This window comes from Euwallacea similis, chromosome 2 (assembly GCF_039881205.1).
Source record: "Euwallacea similis isolate ESF13 chromosome 2, ESF131.1, whole genome shotgun sequence".
Classification (NCBI taxonomy): domain Eukaryota; kingdom Metazoa; phylum Arthropoda; class Insecta; order Coleoptera; family Curculionidae; genus Euwallacea; species Euwallacea similis.
This window is the reverse complement of record NC_089610.1, coordinates 8144282-8163160: the sequence shown is the minus strand read 5'-3', so window position 1 is coordinate 8163160 and position 18879 is coordinate 8144282. Positions and strand designations below refer to the sequence as shown.

General features: G+C 37.3%; 1 protein-coding gene across 4 annotated transcripts; it reads right to left on the bottom strand.

The window, feature by feature from the left end:
• Positions 1–4112: 4112 nt before the first annotated feature.
• Positions 4113–18101, bottom strand: LOC136419509 (uncharacterized). 4 transcript variants are annotated; one of them, XM_066405898.1, is made up of 5 exons: positions 14549–18101; positions 11656–11856; positions 9616–9723; positions 9323–9535; positions 4113–7547 (listed from the first exon to the last, which is right to left on the bottom strand). In XM_066405898.1, the coding sequence occupies exons 1-2, from the start codon at positions 17953–17955 to the stop codon at positions 11799–11801; spliced, it is 3465 nt and encodes a 1154-aa protein (XP_066261995.1). In that variant the 5' UTR covers positions 17956–18101; the 3' UTR covers positions 4113–7547; positions 9323–9535; positions 9616–9723; positions 11656–11798. The 4 variants fall into 4 exon arrangements, with proteins under 4 accessions (XP_066261995.1, XP_066261996.1, XP_066261994.1 ...); XM_066405899.1 differs by having other exon boundaries at positions 9323–9495; XM_066405897.1 differs by having other exon boundaries at positions 9323–9723.
• Positions 18102–18879: the final 778 nt, after the last annotated feature.

Below are 18879 nucleotides of genomic sequence, written 5' to 3'. Positions count from 1 at the left end.
CATAGGAACAATTCTTAAAATTATCCGAATCCACATAAATTTGTTTTACTGCATGCGCCATGCCCTGTATACCGCTAAATCCGCCGCTGACATAGGTTCTGCACTGTAGCTGAAGAAGAGGAAAGAAAATGACTCTAGACTCAAGTTAGCAAAGGAATGGTCCATAGTGGAAGTTCCAAACTCTTCTTCAACAGGCACCAATCAAAAATCATGAGAACCCGCTGATTACCGAAAACCTCAGATTTATTTTTCCCTCAACATGTTCCCTTGAAATTGAAAAGAACGTTGTAGAAACGTAGGCAACGTCGTAATCAAACACGCAGCAGTACGTCCTTGACAACGAGACAACTCCTGCAGAATAAAAAGGCCCAACCCAAGGCCGAATGGCCACAATGTCCCTTTCCATAAGGTCGAAAGTCCATTGAAATCACTGGTGCGTTCAAGAGTCCTTCTTTGGTCTCGCACTGCTGAAGAAAAGAATGTGTACGTAAGCACTCGGGGAGTCTTCATTGTTGGCGGTTCTTACAGACAAGGCCTGCCGGCTATTGCAGGAATTGCATGAGGTGCATTATGGTCAAGCCTGATATTCTTTCTTTTGACCGAGTTACGTACTGAAGCAATTAGACCATTACGAGTGCTCCTGTCCGGTTAAAAAACTTTTTTGAAACGCGGAAAACAGTCAGGATACCATTAAATCCCTTGAGAGTGGAACCCATGTCCCTGAATCCGTTTACAATGTTCAGGAAGAAAAGAATAATCCACTTCTGAAAATAATCCTGTCCCTTTATTCTATGAGCGACCCTTAATTTAATTACCGTAACCGCGGTCTTACGACGCAGGGACGGTTTGAGGGACACAAAGGAGATATATAAGAAGGGTTAAAGAAGACTGTGACTGTAGTACATGAAACTAGTTTTTAAGTGTCCTGCAGAGAAAGGCTGCGGAAACTTTCGAATTTAACCATAAAAAAAGTGTTTTAATCTAAAGAGCCATAGTATCTTTCATTAAACTCCAACCCTGCTTTGACCCCATGAATGACAAATATCACGACCCCGACATCAACAGTGTTAACAAGATTTGGCTCTGATCGGATTTGGCCCCTAAACGAGCTCAATCCACTAGAAATCTGGCCCAATGGCAATTGACAATTCTTTTTATGCAAGAAATGCTGAATAAAATTATAAGAATTGAGGTACACTCTCTTAAGATCCTTCATGTTGATTTTAATCTGATTTGTATGAAGCCAAAGGTGGTCGTTTTCTAAAAATGGAACTGGACTGGGTTCTATTCAAATGGATTTGGTTTTTTTAGGAATTGAGAAAAAATTTATATTCTCCCTATGAGAGTTTTTATTCGATAAAAGTCACTTTTCAGATGTTCAAATTTCCTCAACGTGGCCTCACTTAATAAAAAAGTTCGGGTTGTTTTCAATAATGATTTGTCATGATACAGTGTGTCGACTGAAGTTGAAATCATATGGGAAACTTTTCTATTATTAATTTTACGAGAAAGGGTTATTTTTCATAAAAAGTTCTGCATGATCTTAAACCTAAAATGAAATAATCATATATAAAAATTTTAGAGTCGTACACCAGCTTTCTTAAAAATATGAATTTTGCTCAAGAAGATTTTATTATTGTGAGTTTCAGTAAGGCATATTTATCTTTTGTTTGTTGAAAACATGATAACTTTTCGTCTCTTAATATGTTTTTATAACAATTGCGCAATTTAAATACGTAATTAATGCATAACAATAATTTATTTTGCTAATAGAAAAAGACAAAGCGTTAATAATTTGTGTAACCATGTAGGATTATTTACTTTAGTTTTAAGTCATTATACTAGTGCCTTTTTTTTCAAAACATTTAATCATCCTTTGGCAATGAAGTTTAATAAGTGTCAGAATATTTAACCCTTTCAGAACATCAGCAAACTTGGTTTCAATAAGGCAATGTCCCATGCCACAGTATATTAGCTGTTAGAGAATATCTTCAAAATATGTGCAATGGAAAAGTAATTAATGAACATTCAAATATTTTTTGGACTCCTAGATCTCCTGATTTAAGCCCTATGGCGTATTTTTTATGATGTTGCATTAAAACGGAAAGTCTACCAGCACAGGCCGTTTTAAGATGTTAATCATTTGGAGAACATTATTCCGGAAACAGATCAGGAAATTACTTCAAATATGATAATGAATGTGTTAAAGGAAGAACGTTAAAAGAACGATTAAAGTTTTGTAAGAAAGGCTGACTATGTCGAGGCACTAATAGAATAACTTAAAATTAAAATACATAGTCCTACATAGTTACATAAATTATTAATTCTTTGTCCATTCTTAATAGGAATATAAATGATTGTTAGACATTAATCACGTATTTAAATCGCACAATTGTTATGAAAACATATTAAGAGACGAAAAGTTATCATGTTTTCAACAAATAAGAGATAAATATGTTTTATTGAAACTACCAACAATAGAATTTTCTTGAGCAAAATTCATATTTTTAAGAAAGTTGATATACGACTCCAAAAATTTGATGTCTGATTATTTCATTTTAGGTTGAAGGCCATACAGAATATTTTATGAAGAATAACTTTTTTCGTAAAATTAATATTAAAAAAATTTCCAGTACGATTACAATTTAAGTAGACACACTGTATAATGAACTAACCTGTATATCCAAAAAAAAACATTGAAATAGCCCTAGATTTAGGCGTCCATTTATAGTTTAGATCCTAACTTAGTTCTTAACCGCTAAAAAAGCTAGAAAATGTGTGGTTCATTCAACCCGAAATTGAGTGTTCCCTCAAAAACCTTATAGGATATCTGGAAAAGACTGGAGATCCCGGGCATTGACTCCTTGAAACTCATCGAAAACTCCTTAGAGCTTTTAAAACCTCTTCTTATCAATTCCTCATGGAAAAAAACACTTTCCAGGTCACAACATTTCTTCAACGAGGTTTCCTTTCTATGAAAGTTTTTTGTGCATGTGGACAGTGAACAGATTCGCTTGTTTGAGTTTTTGTTGCAAATTGCAGTCTTTCTAATTGCCCAATTTCCACACGAAATAAGCTCGTTTCACATTATTAAATGTTCTTACCTTGGACTCATTTTATAAGAAATTTCACGCATTTTTCTACAGATGAAAAAATATTTTTGTTAGACTTCATTCTTTCGAAAATTTGGAAAAACATTTGTACTTTTTCAGTTGTAAATGCGATCGAATTGTCCAGTTTGTAGCAGAAAAAAAGCATTTTCAACAAAATAAACTACAGGGTGTTGTATTTGAAACAATCGAGTTTCAGACTCATGAATACTAAGGCGGATTTTTCTTCAAATTCAAAGCATTACAAGTGACCTGTAATCGCTCTGTTCATTACTTGCATTGGACTATGTTACTGCTTATGATTTTTTTGTCGTACAGTTATTACAGGGAATTTTCTCCCATGACTGACACATGTATGGGCACGGATTGATGGTTGAAAACTTTTGTGCCGGGCTCGGACAGCAGGACAGGGCTGGACATGGGGAAGGCACAGATCTCTGACATTCAAAATTATCTTCGGCTCGAGTGAACAAAAACCAAACCGCAGCAAACGGGCGTGAGAGACCGCCGTCTGATGGGTGATGGCCATGGGTGCGTGAAGTAAATGCAATTATTTTAATCATTCAATGCAAACCAGGGCCGTCGGCGACATTTTTTTTCGCCCATCGCGACAGTTTGGCCCTCTCGTAGTTGCTTTTCGATAAAGCCTCTTTTGACCGGTTCAACTTCTTTGAGCAGTGGCGTAGAAGCTCCAGAGGGGCTTCGAGAATTTGGCAAGGTAACAAGAAGCAGAGGCATTCGTAAAAAAACGCAGTGGGTTATCGTGACTCATATTTAGGACATCGGTGATTTTATTCCAAGCTTTTTGAGCTCACCGTGGGTCAATGCCCACGTTTTTTGATTAAACACTTCTTGTCATTCAGGATTTGTGCAACAACAATATAAAGGTGTGTTCAAAAATAAACATTAGCGATTTAAATGATACAAAGAGAAATCTTTCTGAAGATACACACTGGAGAAGTAGTTCAAATGCGAAGGTAGATATGAAATAAGACGACTGTATAAAATAATTCAATAATTTATTTTTTTAATTAGATTACAGCTAAATGATAATGTCAAGCTATATCTAAAACTAGAAATATTTTTCTTTGGTTTTATTTTATATACTTAGAACAAATCTGAAACAAGTAACAGAGTAAATTCCTCAGGAGAGACTCTCGCCTCTTCTCCCTTGTCGGATGACCATACTTTCATAGCCAAGTCTCTCCATTACAACCAACCAAAAGAGCCAGTTTGGCATATAATAAATTTCCTAACACCAACCTCTAGTTTTGCCTAAAAGTAAGTAGAACTCGCTCATTATTGTCTACACTTGAAACTTTTGGACAATTTTGCCAAAACCTAGGAAAATCCCTGAACGGAAATTCATACAAAAATCGCGATATGTTTTGTATACATCGACAGTGTTTCTCACAGTTAATTTTATATAACTTATAGTATGTAAGATAGTCAAATACGAGTCTATAAACCTTATACATCGATACACTGGAAACAGAAAGTGGCCCTAGTTTATAAATGTCGCGGGCCGATCGATAAGGAAAATGTATGTTAATGTATTATTCATTTGAAGCTCGATATCGAACAATGGGACTTAGCCTTAGGTGGTTCGGTTTTGATAAAGTGGAGTAAATAGGTGACACTCTTTGTTTTTGGTGGGCATCGAAATCGGTCAGAAAGAATTCAAGACGTGGAACTCCACTTCTGCATTTTTGCCATGTCTTGGGTTAAATCACGAATGCGATAAATCGGTTCAACCTGTTATAAAAGTAGTTAAATCGGATTAAATAACACCCAATCTCTCTCATAAAGTTTTAACTGCTTTGATTGGCTTCGTTATTGTTATTAAATCAGGCTTAAATTATCTTACATGTGAATGTTAAGTCCAAAGTATTTCCATTCTAAAATTTGAAAACTATTAAAATTAGGAATTTCTGGTTAAATCATTTAAATCTCGAATTAAACAATTCTATTCGATAAAGTTAGATTTATCTCTTCCTTGAAATTTTTGTTTAAATCAGCTTGAAGTTTTTTTGGAACATCCTGAAATTCTCTTTAAATCAATTTTAATCCCAACATATCATGAATGCAATAAAACATGCTTTAAATAAGTGCTTAATCCCGAGATTAAAATAGCTTTATTGATCTCAACCAAATACTTGTGATAAATTAAGTTAATCTACTTCAAAATTTACGTTAAATTATTTTTTAACTGTGATTTATTAAGTTTCAGCTTAAATAAATTGAATTATTTCTGGAATTGATATTTTGTAAATTAAATAAACTAACCTGACCCTTAAATCCAGATGCACATCGAATTAAATACCTTTAGATTTCTCTAAAAATGTGCCCATCAAATCATTTTAATGTTATATAAAACCGGAACTAAACCTCTTCTGATTAGTATTAATTCTGCGCTCTAAAAACTTATTTTTTTAATTGCTTAAATCTTGCGGTATCAAGACATTGAATAATCAGGTTCACCTGCCTTAAAGCATCGTTTAAATTGTATTAAACAAATTGGAATGTTTCTCTGGAACGTTCCTTTAAATTGGAAGAAATCTTCATAAATTGTAAACTGTATAAATCAGGTTAAACGACTTTAAATCCGGAGTTAAATGGAACTAACTGAGTTAATTTTTCTTTGTGAGAAATTGTCGATTTAACTCTACTTGAAAGCTGAGAAATTACAACATAAGTAAATCAATTTAGTTTACTTTGTTTAAACCAGTTTCATTTTAATAATTCAGATCTAAAGTACCATTCAAATACATGCGATGATTCCGGAGTCAGATTTGAACACATCATTCACAAAAGTACGAAAATCTCAGTTAACCAGTATGAATCCTGCTGAAACATAGTATGTTTAATCGGCAGTTGAAAGATTTTATTTTCGATTTTGAAGTGATGTTTAAAATTTAATCTTCTTAAACTTAAATCAAGGTTGTTATAAATAAGCTAAATTCATCTTTAAATCGTAATAAACGCGACATTAAATTATTCCAGGTGTTCTCTGATGAATGTTAATTATGTTTAAACCTCTGGTGACTGCTTAAATCCTTGATGTAGCAATTTATTAAATTTATCATTAAATTGCCTTCAATTAGTTTGTAAAATTGAATTATGATATTCACTAGTCAGGTATTGATTTGTGTTAAAGATAAAATAATGCAAGCATTTCCTTGGGGAGAAGACGTAATTATGTCTTCTATTACCAATCCCCCGTCCGAAAATAGAATTCATCTCAGAAACCAATAAAGCTTTCGCGAACTTTGATAAATCCCGTTTTTTGATAACTGGACTAGTTGATTAACTCCATCTGACTCCTGAAAGAATTTTTACAGTTTTAATTATTTAAAACCTGTAACACATCCTGCTTGAGGAATTCCAAGTGACCATTTCGTATATTTCGAAAGAGCTTAAAAAGCTGCTTTAAATCATCACCTTATAGAAGCACTTTTTGAATGATTAACCCCAGACAATAAAGGGTACGTCTAAGATCACGCAGCTTTTGCATCCCCTCTTGTATATGTATATATATGCATTTTTTCTTTATCTACACCAACCTAGAAGGCCTTATACCAACAAAAACCCTTGGTATGCCTTGCAGTGGCTTTATTACCCTAACAAAAAACGAAACAAGCAAAGAAAGAAACTGATTAATGAAACATGTAAAAATTTAACTTTATATAGCCAACAACAAGTCTTATTATAGAAAAGTACTCCCTAAAGAACAATAATAATTTCGCTATCTAATTACCACTTAATACCAAACCAAGTTTGGCGCAGTATACAGGGTGTTTGGCAATAGTTTTCAATATCCCAATGCACAAAATGGTTGCACTGCAAAGCCCTGTACATTCATATGGGCGATCTGTACCTTCACAGGTTACAAGAAAAGGTACCATTGTGAAGCGTTTCGATGTAAAAAATAATGGGCCTCCGTCCCAAATTCGCCCATATGGATCAACTAATCCAGATAAATGCTATATTATTCGAAAATTCATAGAATTTGATAGTTTTCGGTAATAAATTTACACCTATACAGTAAAAATACTTCAACTTAAAAGAACGAATATTGCACGGAAAGAATTGAGGAAAACGAAGTTAGAGTAGGTACTTAAAGCAAAATTTGCCTCAACTAAGCACAGTCTAATATTCCTACAAGAGCTATATACAGAAATTCACATAGTAACACATTCAATAACCTAGTTTCTAATTATATACAAATGCCTGATCTTAATGTTTAAGATACATTCACTTTATACATGAGGAACATTTTTAATAAGCGTGGAATGTCTTCACATTTACAATAAGAAGTATAGGTACCTTAGTCCCAACTCTATCAATTTTGTAAAAATAGGGCTTGTGAACGTCCATAGTATACATTTTCTTGAAGACTGGGGAAAAATCTCTGAAGAGGCAAAGCAGCAGCTTTTCCTGCAACAAAATGGTACTCATTTGAATAACCAACAAGATACGAGTTCCAATATGTAAGATGACGCATTAGTTTCTAATTTAATTTCATGCTAAATGATGCCTATTGTTAAGGCAAACTAAACACAATGGAACCTCGATAGTTGTTTGAAGTAGAAAGGTGCCAATTATCAAGACAAAGAGTACAAAATTTGAATTAACAGTCAAGTTTGGGCTGGTTTATGAGGCTATTGACTGATGGTTAAGTCAACGAAGAGGAGGTTATTGTCTTTGGGGGGTAACATATTCTCCATAGCATTAAACTTTCACACGAAAATCTATTTGGACTCACTTTGGTGACATCGTGACTCACCCGCGGTTAATTCAATGATCTAAATTTGTTATTGAAAGATTGATATCGGAAAGTTTATACAAGGCCCGGGTATATTAACGACGATTATATCATTAATGGATCTAATAGAAGAAGGTCACTGACTTTAGAGAGATGAGGAGATGGGTGTCAAATGTTGCCCATGCTCTCAAAGGAGCCTTTATTAATGTGTTTTTCCGGCTTTACGTCCGGTATTTTATGCATGAAAAAAGAGATAAGTTCGTTGTTCGCTAAACATCGAATATCATTGATATTGCATATGCAAGGAGTCTCGAAGTTAGAGTAAAATACTGTAAAAATGTCTGGAATTACAAGAAATGTCTTGTAAATAAGTAAAAAAAAATCTAGTAGCAATGTCGGTGCAGATAGGACGTGTCTAGAAAGAGTGTATCAAAACTTTTTATCGCGTCGTGGCCATAAAACTGTACAAGAATTTGAAGAATTTGTAGTAAACATTTCGCCGCTCTGGCGATAAATACGGGGAAAGAAACTAAAAACGTGCCCTGGGAACTCGCGAGACGTCGAAGTGGTTAAACCTCCCAAGACGACTTTGAAAGACCCAAAGCAAAGAAAAAGGACACGAAGCCCACTTCTACCCTTACTACTGCCGCAACTCCAATCAACGAAAAAAAACATCAATATTGGATCCAATCATAGGCAGTAACGATATATACGCCAGGGAGACTACAACATCCATATTCACCATTTTCTCACATATTCAAGATGATTATAACCACTGTCATCACTATTTTTGGATTTTCCATTTTTTGAAGAAAATTGAACAACAATTATTGTAGTGCTCCTTACGTCTTTGTTTTTTTTCATCTATATCATTCTATATCGGACGACTATATCATTCTATATAGGATGAACTAAGATCCACTCAGCTTATACAAGTGATAGTGATAAAATTCCTCCAAAATATCCTGAGAAACGTGGACAATGCGTCCAAAAACTTTAAAATCTGAAAGAAGGAAAACAATTTTTTTAAGAATTACTTTGGTTTTGCACCAGTAAACTCGATCCCAAGAATCTCGAGTTCCCCCACATTTTGATAAATTGATGTAACTTTTAATCTCATCAATAATGCGCTTTACAAAGAAGTATTTATAAGCAGAAACTTTAGGGATTATTTTCTTTATATAATTCGTTTACTAAGAATTCTAAACTTCTCTATTCTTTTATGAAACTGAAGGTGTTCGGAGTTTGATGAAAATGCAGTTGTGCAAAGCTGGGCTTTTAAACACAGTCTTCGAATATCAGAGAGTAAATTTCATTTTAAAGTCTCCAAATGTATTGAGAAAATGAAGATACTTGAAATATTCTTTGCAGCTGCAGAGATGTTTTTTAAACTCTGAGCAAATGAGGTTATCTTCCAATTCTGTTATTTTCCTGCACACACGCAGACCTCAATTATAAGCCTACTTTCCATTGACCACTTTGTGGAGAGCGTTCTCCATTCTCCATGAACCGAAATTTCCATTATTGGCCGAAGTTTCTCGCCACAAGCCGGGACAATTTACCATCGTCCAACCGCAACCTCCAGTGTCAGCTCTGTATTGATTTCGCAGGGTCGATACTCTGTAGAGAAAATTACGCCTGAGCCAACCATTAAGCTCTACTGTGTGTCAAATGGAAGAAATGCGTTATTAAATGGGCGACGTTGTCGAATTTCCCACTTCCGGAAAAGTGTTAACCTACATTCCTGTTTAAATTTGGCCCTCCGCCCCTAGGAAATCGATACGTTGAATCTGCCGGTTAATGGATTAATGTTTATCCAGGATGATGGAAATTTCTTGCGGTTTTCCACTCAAAGAAAAAGGCAATTTAAGGTTTCTAAAATTGAGATATGCCCTTAAACGATGTCTCAGTATGTGAATGGCAACAATGTCACGTTTATTTGTCAAAATAACAAGGTCGCCTCATTCAGGTGACGTGAAATTGTGACAGAGAGAGCGATTATCAATTTGTCAGCGCCATGTTGCCAAGTTCTCGAAATAATCCCTATCTTTCTTTCATAAATAGAAGCCAATTCCTTCAACCTCGATCTTAGTTGAGTAGCCGAGATTCAAATCTGATAGTTCAGGTTTGTACTTAGAGGTCTTTCAACCCGTTTCGCGATATTCATCTGTGTAGGAGTTAAATTACGACCAATCGGGACGTTTCCAAGAGAAAAACGTGATGGAGTAGTCGAGATTAGGGTTTCCTTGTAAACAATTTAATATGTTTGTTACTGTGGTTTTGTGCGATTTTTCTTAACATTTCGATAAATACAAGCCGAAACTGACAATAAAACTTGAAAAATTCACGATCCAAAACGACATCCGTTATAGTTTAGACAACAAACTGTTTAACTATAATTAAAAAAATGGGCTTTTCATGGCTTTGTCATAGTTGCCTCTTGGGGACTATGTTCACGGTTCATTGGATAGCGTGAAAAACAGATTGCGTCATTATTCACGCATTAAATTGCCTAAACATCCAACAAACGGACCCTAAAGAGCATTAATCTCTAGAAGGTAATTTTAGTATTGACACAACAATTGAACCAATAGTTTTCAAATTAAGGTTGAATGGCAACAATGCAACGTTCATTTGTCAAATCAATGAAGTGAACATGGTACGGGTGTGAGAGAGACAGCGACAGCACGTCTGTACGTCATCAATGCTCTCTAATGGACAATTTTAGTTCTAAAACCTCGTTTTTCAATTATAGTTTAAGATTGGTTTAGCTCAACTTTGACGATATTTTCTCTATTTAAGGTCATTTCGAAAAGGACTACTCTGCTATCAACTAGACCTAACCTTTTTAGTTTTTGGAACTTTTTTTCATGATACATGAGGCCGAATTGACTGATGTCCGCTAAGATTAAACTCAGAGCCTTCCAGCATCGTCGGCAACCCGGTAGGGTCACGAGTTCGCAGTCAGAGCGGAGAATCTATTTTAAACTCGGACGAGAAGGCACTTCTTTGAGACCTACACAAATCGCGTTTTTCCTGTTCCGGACTTGCCGGCGTTCAAATGCAAATTAGATCACAAGCGACTGCCTTAAGGTTTTTTATAAACTCGTTTCCTCATCATTGATACTACCGGAAATCAATTCTAGTGTAACTACCGTTTAATTCATTTAGAGGTAACAGAGATTAGAGGATAAAAATGGCAACAGCGCGATGCTTATTTGTCAAACTAGGATAGCGGTCATCGACAGAAGAGCTATAAGTGGAACAGAGACGACGATAAGATGTTCCCTGTCAGTTCTTGAGCGACAAGTTGCCAGACTTTTATAAAAGTCTTTTATCATTACAGTTTTGGTCAGGTCGAATCCAGCCTGAAGACTGATAACCGGTATGAAGCCTTCCATGAATTTTTCCCTGCTGTAATATAAAGTGATGTAATCTAAAAAGGTACTAATCTAATGCATATACAAGTTTCAAAATAGTTCAATGACTGTTGTGCGCTCATCGTCCGTGTTTAGAGAATCAATGATCGATTGGCGGTTTACGAATTAAACAGCAAAGAAGCCTATTAGCAGTAGAACGATCCAGATGATAAATATAACGGCTCTTAATATGTGTAATTTATTACTTGGCAGGATTCAATTGACTGTTAATTTCGCTCTTAAGGCATCTTTGATGCGAATGGGAGCGATATATCATGGTGGTCGAGAACGTGTTGATATGCCCCATAAATTTCTCGAGTTTTAATTCGCAAACCTTTGAAGTGTATGCTAATTTACTGACCTGGAACGACACCAACATGAAAGTTACTTGGAAAAGAGAGCTTCGAAATCGAACCCTGTAAATGTTGGTTCCAGGTTGTTATTCCTGGAGAGCTGCTGCTGCTGGTTCCTCCAAAAGGTGCCTTTTGAAGGCTGAAGCCTGTGTTATTCGCCCATTGCTGCTAGGGATGGGAGGGCCCATGGGTTGTAGCCTTTGTTTTGGCTGGAACCAAAGAAAAATGTCAAATAAGCGACCTTTACGTGACGGGCACGATCGTGTCTAACAATCGTTTTGCAAGATAAGCTTTCAATGGAAAATGTAAAAGGTTGTAACAAAATATTCCTTGCTAATAAATTAATTGTTATTAAGTTGAAAGTGGTATTATATATGGCAGGCAATTAAAGCATTCTTTGGTGGCTACAATGTTTGTTGGATTAAAAGGATTAGAATTCCATTAGGTGAGAGATTCAGTTATCAACATAAGAGCAGGTGAGCTGAAAATTATATGGGAGGAATAATTATTCGCATCAGAAATGATTTTTAACATTTCTACAAATAGTTATTGTTATTTTATGCCCGTTATAATCGCTTTCTATGCAGATTTTCAAGCTCAAAGGACGCTACATATTTTACTTGCGTATTCAATTAAAAAGACTCAAAATTAATTTTGGTTAGTGGCAAAATCCCTAAAAGAAGCTAGTTTTAGCGATAATTCTTAGTCAGATTGTGAAACTGCCAAGGTAAATGGAGTTCAAAGAATTTTTCGTATCCTCTTTCTCTTCTTAAGATATGACATTGTCCCTTCATTTTTAATGCTTCCAATGGCCATGCTCCAGCCTCGACATCATCATTTGCAATTTTCCTTTTAAATGAACATTGTCTTTCGTCAGTTGCCTTGCACTAACTGACGATGATATTAGCAGAAAGAAAGGAAAATGATGGACACACAGCAGGGAGAAAAGTTGCAGCTTCTTTTCAAATGAATGGTGGGGGAAAAAGATCTGTGAAAATATTGGAACCCAGTAAGGAAAAAAATTTAGAAAAACCTTTGAGATTGGCAGAAAGAAAAAATGGTGGAGTAAAAGAAGACGTGATAGAAAAGGAGATATGTCTGGCCAAAAACTGTAAATTAAGTGAAACACCTGTAACGTGGATACCTTTGCAAGAATAAAAAAGGAGATTTTTAGAGAAGAACTGAGATAGGACTGGAAAGTTAGTAAGAAGAGTAGAAAATCTTAGAAATTCATAGTAAAGAAGGCTTTCAAATACGAGGGAATATAAGTGCAAAACTTAGTGGGGAGAAAAGGAATTTAATGGAAAGGATTGGCAGTTAGATCCGGAAAGGAATCATTAGTCTGGAAAACCTTTTTTTGGGGCTATTAAATAATATCAGAAAATCAAGCTAGGGTCAGCCAAAGCATCTAAAATTTTTGGTATACAGGGTGTTATTTAGTATGTAGCCAAACTTCAAGCAGTGATTCTTTGAGTCATTCTAAAATCAAAAGTTTATATAAACATAGGCCCGGTAATGTCTCGTTTTCAAAATATAGGGTGTCAAACTTTTTTTTAAATAATTTTTTCGTAAAAATCTTAATAATCTTTTAGCCGATTTTGTTGAAATTTGGTAGCGTTATTTATAGTTATTATTGTTATTTATGCTCCACTTACTTCTTTAAAATTTTTATATTTTTTAAAAATTATATTCGTATATATATTATTAAGATTTTTACGAAAAAACGATAAAAAAAAACTTTGACACCCTGTATCTGAAAAACGAAGCATTACCGGACCTAAGTTTATATGAACTTTTCGCCTTAGAATCACTAAAAAAATCGCCCCTTGAAGTGTGGCCATATACTTAGATAACACCTTATACATTCTAACCACCATTTACACCGTATTAACATAAGCTTCGATTAGCTAAGCCATACTTAAGATAATACATAGGACAAACAACAACAGTGCCAAAGGTGTCAAGTCAACCTCGGCTTACACAGTAATCTTATGTTTGGTGCAAATGGCGCTTAATTATGTTCTCTCGATATACAGTGTTATAGATTAGTTATAGGTCTTTGCTTATGAGATCTTTTTTTTAGGTGTCCATGATGGAAATGCTTTAGATCTAATTATAGAAAAATAATCGTGTTTGTTGGGAATTTAAAAATCGGTATTTGCGCCCATTTGAATGGAATCTAATTTGGTAGCATTAATCCGTTGTAATACAATACCCACCTAAATCACATTTCAAGGCAAACACAATAAAATGACGTAAATACGATAATAATACTTAATAAATTTGTCGACGATATCATACTACGTATTATCACGTTTGTGGTATCGTTTCGCTTATAAATAAGCAATTTTTTCGAAAAACGGCTCTTGAATTTCATAACCTACAAGGTGGTCTACCCAACACCTCGGCAACGTGCGGTACAGCATCCAAAATTCTTAATTCGAATGGAACACCCAATATTTCGACGCAGTCTTGGAATCGCCTTGTAATTTGGGATATTTCGCTCAATTTTGATTATGGAGCTTTCGAGGTATTTATTTTTGAAATATGAAGAGAGATTTTGAGAGCCGGATGCACAACTGCCACAATATACGGGGTATTCCATTTAAATTAAGAAAATTTGTGTGAAGTACTGAAAAAGTCTTTTATAAAAGTTTCTGATCTAGTTGGCATGGCTGTTGTGTACAATGTACACTGTTAAATGGGCCACCCTGTAGGGAGGTACATAACTTTTGAACCATTACAGAAAAATCAAAAGTATCATTATTATCGATTCAAAGACTGCCTCAAACTATTCTCCATAAGCTAGGAAAAATTCACATATTTTGCTTTTTAAGTTCAAATTTTCTGAGTTTTCAAAACTAGTACTTTGCTTAAAAAAATCTCACATAAATTTCTCACCTTCCAAACAATGGATGCCACAACTGCGAATGCCCATCCTGTATATCCTCTATACTCCCCGTGGTACTCCCCACCTCCGGAACATCCTCCATCCTCATCGAAGACGACGTCACTATCCCATTACTCTTCCCGCTCCCTTTTTTGGTTTGCACATGCACCCCCGAAAGATCAATTGGAGTCTGTTTATGTGTCTCCCCACCATTTTTATCTTGCATACCAAAACTGAAATTCCCTGATTTCTTGCTCAAAGGCGACACCATTGGTCTGTTACCGTTCTGCAACAATATTTGCTGTTGTTGCTGCTGATACAGTTGCTGTTGCTGATGCTGTCTCAACAGCTTTTGCTGCTGCATTTGCTGCACCTTCTGATGATCCTGCATTATTTGCTGATGTAGTCTCTTCTCCTGCTCATTGTACTGCGACAGCATCATTCCCTCCCTTGTTTTTCTTTGCAAAACTGATGGGCTTAGTTGTGGGTTGTTTCTGCTTGTTGGACTGATGTTTTTATGGCTAAAAGGATTAAATTGAGTGTCTACTGAAAGGCCATTCTGAGGAATCCCTCCTAAACCTAAATATGGATTTTGCCAATTTTGGCTACTTAAAGCTGCATGACTAAAGGCTGGATGAGGTTGTGGTTGTTGTGATTTTGAGTACCCATTTGAAGGTTGCGGAGTGTATTTGCTTTGCTGCTGACTATGTCCTTGTGATTTCTTTTGAGGTGGGCGATGTTGTTGAGGTATAGTAGAACTCTCGTAAGGGCTCTTGTTCTTTAGCATACTGGCTTGCATCATAGCTTCCTGCCACATGGAGAGTTCAATTGGGTTGTTAAACGCAATTGGAGGCATTGGAGGAAACCCTAAGGGTGAAGGCATCTTGTTTCCAAGCATCATTTGCAGGCTTGGATGGAGCTCTCTTAACTGAGCAGGCATGTAGGGCAATGATGAAGCTGCGTACAATGCTTGAAATAGTTCATTATGATTGGGATAGCCGCCCATGTGGTCAAATGGGTTGGGAAATCCTGGCCAAAGCAGCGGATTGAAGGCTGCTTCATTTGCTGCGTCAATATCGTTAGCCAAAGACGTTTTGTTGTCAGCCTGATGGTGCTTAGGGGCTGCAGAATCATTTTTACGCTTCTCAACACTCTTTTCTTGATTATTGTTATTAGGCTCATTGGTTTTGGGTCTGTGAGATACTCGCTCAGTACTTTTTTTGGTGACGTTAGAATGGCTGCTTTTTATAGCCCCCAAAAGCTTATCTTTGTATATCACCAAAATGTCATCAAGAGGCACGTTTTTGTTGGTATGTCCGCTCAGAATTTTAAGAATTTCCCTTCTGGGATGTCTGAGCAGGTCTGGAAATACATCCTTAGGTACCATCAATGGATTTGGAATGTCAATTTCAAGCAGCAGTTGCTTGTACTCTGTTAAAGGATCTTCTGTATCACTTGAAGCATTGAGGAGGCTCAGCAATCTTGGAGTATCTGGCAACATTCCATGATCCTTTGATGATTGTTTCTTTACACTCTCAACTTCTTTATCTAAAAGGGTTTTAAGGGTTATATCAGTTTTGATCTTCTTGGTAGGAGGTCCTAAGTCGGAGACAATTTCTTCTGAGCAAGTCACAGTTGGACTTGCAGATTTGCGGGATTCTCCCAGGTCTAAAGGCTCTTTTGCTTTCGTAGGAGCAGGATCTAAGTTGTTAGATAATTTGCTGAGCGAGGTTGCTAATAATGACTCTAGAAACGCTGATCTTGGTTTGGAGATTGTGCTTGTGGTGGAGACTAGGTCGGGAGAAGCAGGAATTGCAGGAATTCCACTTGGTTGTGGAGATTGAATTGCTTCGGAGCTTTGGGAGGCTGGTCTTGGAGGCTGCATTCTTGGGGATGAGTCTCTTCTTCTTATTCTGAGATCCGTAGGACCTGAGTCTTCTACTGTTGGTTTATTTTCGCCTTTTTGTGTGGATTTTATTGTTAAGTCTAGGCAAATTCCTTCATCTGATTCTGATTCTTGTTCAGGAGTTGTTGAGGATTCAGCTTCGGCAACTTCATTTTGTAATGAGCTAGTTATATTTAGATCAGTTTCCTCAGGTTTTGGTGAGTTTATTTTCATCTCAGTTTCTTCTACTGGAGTTGTTTTTAATTCCTCTTCAGGTTTTGCTTGATCATCCAAATCAGCGTTGCTTTCAGCTGCATCATCATATTCCCCCTCAGTGTCTATAGATTCCTCTACTGCCACATCTTTCGGGCCTTCTTGTGGGGTTTTGTGGTCGTACAAATCGGATTCAGGAGTATGTGTAATCTCCTGTATATTTTCTTCATGTTTTAGATCTAAATTAAATGTTTCGTGCAAGTTGGTTGGTTCTTCGTTAGAAGCCTTATTGCTTTCTTCAGAGGTTGAGAAGTCTTTTATGCAGTGATCGTCTAGCATTTCGTCATCAAATGCACTTTCTGAGTCAAACCCATGAGGGCTTTGCAGGGATTGTTCGAGTCTTGAGAGTATATCATTCATGGACATTTCGTCGTCATCGTTGTAGCTGCAGCCTTCAGATTTGGCTTCAGAGTTGGTGAGTTCTTCGTGGACTTCGGGGGAGTTGAGTTTGGTGTTATTTGAGGTGGAGTCTTTGGAGTGTTCTTCCGGATGCGGATTCCAATTTCCGGACTGCATATGCTGTTTCAGTTCCAACTCCGCCACTGCCAATAGATTGTCGAGCGGACTGACGTCACACACTTTATCGGGCGTGCTGCACTCAGGGATTGTGCGCGCGAACTCCTGCTCCGAAGCAATGTTTACACTTTTGGGTAAATCTTCAGGGGATGGTATACGCTTTATGGTATGGGACGGTAACAACGACTCAATGTTCACGCTTTCGGTGGTTACCCATGAAGGTTCCGAAGCTTGCTCCGATTCTGGGAACTGCACGGAGGTGGAGTGCTGCTGACCCTTGGACTTCCGCGATCGGCGCTTATGGTGATGCCGATGGTGGTGTCCATGGGTGGTGTGCGCCGGTGAGGAGTCCTCATCAGCCGACGCCCGAGGGGCGGCCAGCATCTCGGTACGAGGGATGGCCCGCCAACCGTGGGGAGTTTTCGTCAACAAAATGCGATTTCTCTTGTCGTAATCCTCGCATTTCACGTCCACGATGCGCGTATTTTCTTGCCGGACCCACACGAAAATAGGGTTAACTCGCGGTGGTCGATCTAGAGCGGGTGAAGAGCTGCGACTCTGTTTACCAACGGCGGCAGAGGCCCGGCGGCGGTGGTGGCGGCGGCGGCCGGGGGCAGCGGCGCGCGTCTCCGGCCCCCCGTCCGCATCGATCGACTCGGGCCGTCGGCGGGGTCGCCCTGGGCGTCGGGACAGGGCGGCCAGGGGGATCAGACCCGGCACGGGTGGCCGAGACCCGCCGCTCATGAGATGACAACCGAACGATGAAAGTGCATCGGCATTCGCCCAGCAACAGATTCTGTTTCACTCCACTTTAAACCTACACAATTCACACAACAGAATTTCAACTATCGCGAGTGATGCTTAATCACTGTGCCGGGTAGTTACCTACTTGGACGTTGGTTTGAAACTGGCTGAAATTTGCCTAGAGTTTGTTGGCCCGTAGGCGGATCTTCCGGGACCCTACTTCGGCGGAAGGCCGCCCATCGTGCGCACTGGACGCACTCTCGGGGGGAAACCCGACAGGAGCTGCCAACTGGCGAGTGTGAACGCAACTAGGCGCTGACATAGTGTAACCTTGAGCTTCAACTTTACGGTTGGTCAAAGACATGAGGGGGTGTAACTGGAAGATCGAGAACGGTGATAAGGACCTGTATATGTAGGTGAATTGATTTTTGTTTTGGAGAATTGTTTCGAGAATTAATTTCTGCAATAACGCCCAACTTTACTAGAGAATAACAAACGACAAGATGCCTAATTAGAGCAACAAGATGCCTAATTAGATAAATCAAAAACGAATAAACAGTTAAAAGAGTCGCATTAACTTAAAACTATTCCATCGTGCGCTATTCCTAACCGTCACCTCTTTAGCAAATATGTATTAAACCGTGAATAATACTACAAAATATTACTATGAGCAAACACAATATTTTGCTTAACCACATTTCCTAAAACCTTACTAGATGCGCTAAAACTTTAACTAAATGATTTTTTAATTTAGGTTATGTTTCGGTACCTGCCTTTGTTTCGTTTATGCTGTTTAGCGCCGTCTTAAATTTTAAATTGAAATGTTTAGTTTTTTTTTCAAAATCTATGACTTTCATTGTGTCATAGGAAAAATGTCTTTTTGTTCCTACATTTTATCACACGTCATTTTGCAATTACGTACTT